Genomic DNA, 5961 nt, shown 5'->3' on the forward strand with positions numbered 1-5961 from the left:
CGCCGTTCTCGAAATCCTCCGGGACCTGCTAACCCCCTCTGGCTCCTCTTCCCCGCCGTCAGCGACGTGCTCGCAACCCCCCGGGACCTGCTAATCCCGCTGCAGTCGTAGAAAGCCACATTTTCATGGTCGCTTGTAGCGTGCAAAATTAGCTTGCGTTTAATTTGCGCGTGGAGTTTACTCGCGCTAAAAATACGTTTAGAAGCAAGTGCGTTTTCACGCTCGCGTTTATTTTGCGCAGTCGATTCAACTTTCGCCGGTAGAAGGTTTTTAAAATGGCGGACCAACACCATCGAAACTTGCTTCTTCGGAAGAAAGTTCTTTTATTATCGTTGTTAGTAAAGAGATTAAAACCAAACACTAAACGCCAGTACAAAACAAAACGTTGGTGGGTTCACCCAATTTGGCAAAACCGTAAAACACAGGGTGATTTTGGTTCTTTAGTGAGTTCTACCCGTTGCCCTCTTTAGGCCTTGGTTTTTAATGTTTTTGTTTGTTTTTCACTTAGCTTGAAGCTATGAGAGCCCATGACCATAGTTATTTTCAAAATTACACCAGGATGAGCCCAGACAAGTTCGATTTTTTGTTGCGATTGATGAACGGAAAACTACAAAAAGAGTGTTTTGGGCGTTTGGATATTATATCACCTGGAGAAATGCTTGCTGTAACATTAAGGTAAAATGTCTTTAAACGATCTTTGGTACACAAATAACAACGTTTATTTTTAGATTTTTAGCATCAGGCAATTCCCTAGCGTCAATGGCATACTCATTTCGTATGAGCAAAACATCCGTCCACAACGTGATAAAGAAAGTATGCCAGCTTTTATGGGATACTTTGCAACCAATCTATTTGGAAGTGAGTAACAAATAATGGTTATAATTGACTTGCTAAAACAGCGGGTTTTCGTAGGTCCCAACCACTGAAACTTGGAGAAAAGCCGCCATAGAGTATGAAGAACGTTGGAATTTCCCTCTTTGCTGCGGAGCAGTAGATGGGAAACATATAATGATGCAACAGCCTCCAAACTCTGGCTCACTTTATCATAACTACAAAGTAGGTGAAAGGGCCATATGATAAACTAATTATTGTTCAATGAAACAGACATGAAACTGACGAATATGTTACAGGGCTTTAATTCTATTGTGCTAATGGCAGTAGTTAATGCCAATTACACATTTTTAACTGTCGACATTGGAGCCTATGGATCAACTTCAGACGGTGGCGTTTTCAAGGCGTCGTGCTTTGGTAAATCATTGCAAGAAGGTAAAGTGGGCCTTCCAGGATTAATGACTTTACCAGGATCGAATATCGAAGTTCCACACGTTCTTGTTGGTGACGAAGCTTTTCAATTACTACCAACATTTATGAGGCCATACTCCAGAGATAGTTTAAATGACAAAAAACGAATCTTTAACTACCGCTTAAGCCGAGCCAGGTAGATATTGTTCATTTAAAAAACACTTTTATGTAATTGATGAAATTATTGATGTAATGTTACTTAAGGCGTTGTAGTGAAAATGCATTTGGCATTTCTGCAGCTCGGTGGAGAATCCTTCGAACTTGTATTAACATGGCTCCCGAAAATGTGGACCTAATTGTTAAAGCTATTGTAGTTTTGCACAACTTTTTGATAACAGAGGAATCTAAACAAGGAAACAAGTTGTATTGCTCTAACAATTACGCCGACCATTTTGACGAAAAAGGCAATTTAGTGGAAGGAGAATGGCATTCCGACATACTGAACCACCCTGCTAATGCACTAGAAAACATTGCGCCAACGGCTGCCAGAAATTACAACTGGAAAGCGGGAGAGATCAGAGATAAATTTGCCGAATATTTTTCCACGGACGCGGGGGAAGTTCCCTGGCAATATGAAATAACTCCAGGATTAAGTAACAACTGTTAACTAGTTGTCTTTGTTCTTTCATTCATCTGTGTGTGTTTAAATATTACCACCAAGGAATAACTATGACTAATCGATATGTCAATGTTTGTTTACCGCGTGATGTTAAGAAAACAACGTAAAACCATTACTGTATTAAACGTTTTAATAAAATGTCAGTTTATTATTCGACTATCATTTGTCATTTTCAACAGAGTTTCTATTTCGTAAATAGTTTGTAGCCAAATTTAAAAGATCAACTTCACAGTCTTGTCGTTTGTTTTCAGGTAAACGACGTAAAATAGTGCCTAAATAGTCGGTAAACTTACTTACATCGTCCACAGGACAATTGTCGATTTGTCTAAAAAATAAATTGATAAAGTTATGATAAATCATATTGACTTTGAAATATCCATACTTATTTAATTTCGCAAGTTCAGTCATAATTGGTTCTGTACCCTCATCGTTGGGCTTTTTTTTGCGTGAAAATGATTTTGGTGCTTTGGAAGAATTGAGGGATCTGGTTCCACCAAAGGTTGGAGTGGCAGATGCACTTCTTGTGTGAGTACTTGACGTTTCTTCACTTGACTTTTGTGAAGTACTAGCGGTTTCTTCACTTGACTTTTGTGAAGTACTAGCGGTTTCTTCACTTGACTTTTGTGAAGTACTAGCGGTTTCTTCACTTGACTTTTGTGAAGTACTAGCGGTACTTGTTGAGGCGCCAAGATTTAGCTGCTGAGTTTGTGTCTCAGGAATAGCACTACACTCGTCCACTTCAATACTGTATTCAGCACCGTCATCACCACACACCTATCAGAAGAATATGCAATGGCACGCCTCCAAACATTTGACAACTATACTTTGTTACATTTATCATTTCCTGCGTTTGAGCATTATCATTGGTAGCTGTTGCCGAAGTGCTATTTTCAGGATCCATAGGACAATTAACCTCGCATTCAAAATTTGACGTTGTCCTTAATAATAAGGCATTGTTGTTGAACTGGAGTTACTATTTAAAACATTAAATCTTACTTTCTCTTGGCAATACTGTCTTTCAAAAACATCAGCTGCTGGAAATGGGGCCATTTAACCATTGAATACTCCTTCTCTTCATCGTATTCCTCCCCACTGCGTGATGTGGTAACTGTATTGAAGATGCTGCGGAAGTTATCAACAATGCTCTTCCACTTTTTTTGCAGTTCCTCCTCTATCAAATGCATAAGTTTTATGACTCTCCTTTCCAAATAAACTAATGAAGCAAAGTCTCGGTACTCACTTGAATTTCCCATATCAGGACAGAGTTTAAAGACTTCTGCCCAAGCAGCGTCTTTCATCTCCCTGTTTTTATAGTTTTTTGAAACTTTATTCCATAAAACATCCCTAGATCTCACAACATCAATAAACCGTTCTTTAATTTCAATGTCCTTTTTTTTCTGCTCCTTTTTTTGATCAGCCAACTCTTTTTTCGATAGTTTAGGCATTTAAAAATGTAATGACTTTGCTACTAATCGCGAGAAAGGGCGAGATATAGCAACTGGAAAAATACAGACTTTTAAAAATGGTTGTCGTATCTGCCTATTGGTCTTTTCGAATCACGTGACAATTTCTTTCAGCTTGTAATAAACGCGTGAGCTTGAAATATCTGTTTCGTTTAGATACGCGCTTGTAGCGTTTCACAATCTAGTTTTGCAAGCACACGCTACATAAAATTGGAATTGCTTGCGCGTTTCGCCCGTTTTTTACACGCAAGCTAGTTATTTACACGCTACAAGCGACCATGAAAATGTGGCTGAAGTTGTTGAGCCTGCGCCTGCCGTCGAAGAACAAAATCCGGAGCATGCCAGAGGGGAAGCTGCGGTGCCGGCGGTCCGCAAAGTTCGCGAACCAGAACCACCAGCGCCTGCCCGAAGCGGGCCAGGAAGGCCCAGGGCGGCAAATAGATAATTAATCTATAATTAATCTCAATTAAGTGAATTAACTCGGCCCTGATTCTCAAATCTATGCAACTCTAGTTTTGTTCTATCAGAGGTGGTACCGACTCGGACGCATTCTCAACTATTTCAGTTTTCAATAAACATTGAACTTTTGGAAAATATTATGCAATAATGAACGTCGCACTCAAGAATGGTACATGAAGCCTTCGAAAATCTATGCAACTGTAGTTGTGTTCTATCAGAGGTGGTCCTGACTCTGACAAATTCTCAACTATTTCAGTTTTCAATAAACATTCAACTTTTGGAAAATATTTAAATGTTACATAAAATTAAGAGGGTATGCAATATTGCACGTCGCACTCAAGAATGGTACAAGAAGCCTTCGAAAGTCTATGCAACTTTGGTTTTGTTCTATCAGAGGTGGTCCCGACTCTGACACATTCTCAACTATTTCAGTTTTCAATGTACATTGAACTTTTGCAAAATATTTAAATGTTACAATAAAATTAAGAGGGTATGCAATATTGCACGTAGCACTCAAGAATGGTCCGAGAAACCTTCAAAAATCTATGCAACTTTGGTTTTGTTCTATCAGAGGTGGTCCCGACTCGGACGCATTCTCAACTATTTCAGTTTTCAATAAACATTGAACTTTTGGAAAATATTATGCAATAATGAACGTCGCACTCAAGAATGGTACATGAAGCCTTCGAAAATCTATGCAACTGTAGTTGTGTTCTATCAGAGGTGGTCCTGACTCTGACAAATTCTCAACTATTTCAGTTTTCAATAAACATTCAACTTTTGGAAAATATTTAAATGTTACATAAAATTAAGAGGGTATGCAATATTGCACGTCGCACTCAAGAATGGTACAAGAAGCCTTCGAAAGTCTATGCAACTTTGGTTTTGTTCTATCAGAGGTGGTCCCGACTCTGACACATTCTCAACTATTTCAGTTTTCAATGTACATTGAACTTTTGCAAAATATTTAAATGTTACAATAAAATTAAGAGGGTATGCAATATTGCACGTAGCACTCAAGAATGGTCCGAGAAACCTTCAAAAATCTATGCAACTTTGGTTTTGTTCTATCAGAGGTGGTCCCGACTCGGACACATTCTCAACTATTTCAGTTTTCAATGTGCATTGAACATTTCAATGTTATATAAAATTAAGAGGGTATGCAATATTGCATGACGCACTCAAGAATGGTCGAAGAAACCTCCGAAAATCTATGCAACTTTGGTTTTATTCTATCAGAGGTGGTCCCGACTCGGACACATTCTCAACTATTTCAGTTGTCAATGTACATTGAACATTTGAATGTTATATAAAATTAAGAGGGTATGCAATATTGCATGACGCACTCAAGAATGGTCCAAGAAACCTCCGAAAATCTATGCAACTTTGGTTTTATTCTATCAGAGGTGGTCCCGACTCGGACACATTCTCAACTATTTCAGTTTTCAATGTAAATTGAACTTTTGCAAAATATTTCAATGTTACATAAAATTAAGAGGGTATGCAATATTGCGTGTCGCACTCAAGAATGGTCCAAGAAGCGTTCGAAAATCTATGCAACTTTGGTTTTATTCTATTAGAGGCGGTCCCGACTCGGACACATTCTCAACTATTTCAGTTTTCAATGTACATTGAACATTTGAAAAATATTTGAATGTTATATAAAATTAAGAGGGTATGCAATATTGCATGACGCACTCAAGAATGGTCCAAGAAACCATCGAAAATCTAGGCAACTTCGGTTTTGTTCTATCAGAGGTGGTCCCGACTCGGACACATTCTCAACTCTTTCAGTTGTCAATGTACATTGAACATTTGAATGTTATATAAAATTAAGAGGGTATGCAATATTGCATGACGCACTCAAGAATGGTCCAAGAAACCTCCGAAAATCTATGCAACTTTGGTTTTATTCTATCAGAGGTGGTCCCGACTCGGACACATTCTCAACTATTTCAGTTGTCAATGTACATTGAACATTTGAATGTTATATAAAATTAAGAGGGTATGCAATATTGCATGACGCACTCAAGAATGGTCCAAGAAACCTCCGAAAATCTATGCAACTTTGGTTTTATTCTATCAGAGGTGGTCCCGACTCGGACACATTCTCAACTA

At 38.4% G+C, this 5961-nt stretch overlaps 1 protein-coding gene across 1 annotated transcript; it reads right to left on the bottom strand.

Annotated features, from left to right (window-relative positions):
- Window positions 1-2041: 2041 nt before the first annotated feature.
- On the bottom strand, window positions 2042-3407 carry LOC149704922 (uncharacterized). Its single transcript, XM_089865711.1, has 5 exons — window positions 3162-3407; window positions 2918-3092; window positions 2754-2859; window positions 2304-2695; window positions 2042-2246 (listed from the first exon to the last, which is right to left on the bottom strand). Exons 1-5 carry the CDS (start codon window positions 3364-3366, stop codon window positions 2081-2083), a joined length of 1044 nt encoding a protein of 347 aa, XP_089721837.1. The 5' UTR covers window positions 3367-3407; the 3' UTR covers window positions 2042-2080.
- Window positions 3408-5961: the final 2554 nt, after the last annotated feature.

The sequence above is a fragment of the Phalangium opilio genome, unplaced genomic scaffold, assembly GCF_054372755.1.
Source record: "Phalangium opilio isolate 3A_F unplaced genomic scaffold, DU_Popi_V2 ptg000015l_1, whole genome shotgun sequence".
NCBI lineage: Eukaryota > Metazoa > Arthropoda > Arachnida > Opiliones > Phalangiidae > Phalangium > Phalangium opilio.

What these genes read in the sequence shown, in the direction of transcription:
- LOC149704922 (XM_089865711.1), bottom strand. Translation starts at nt 3,366, where the DNA reads ATGCCTAAACTATCGAAAAAAGAGTTGGCTGATCAAAAAAAGGAGCAG. An exon ending in TCCTGATATGGGAAATTCAA is followed by an intron (nt 3,093 to 3,161) that starts GTGAGTACCGAG and finishes TGCATTTGATAG; the next exon opens with AGGAGGAACTGCAAAAAAAG. An exon ending in GAACTTGCGAAATTAAATAA is followed by an intron (nt 2,247 to 2,303) that starts GTATGGATATTT and finishes TTTATTTTTTAG; the next exon opens with ACAAATCGACAATTGTCCTG.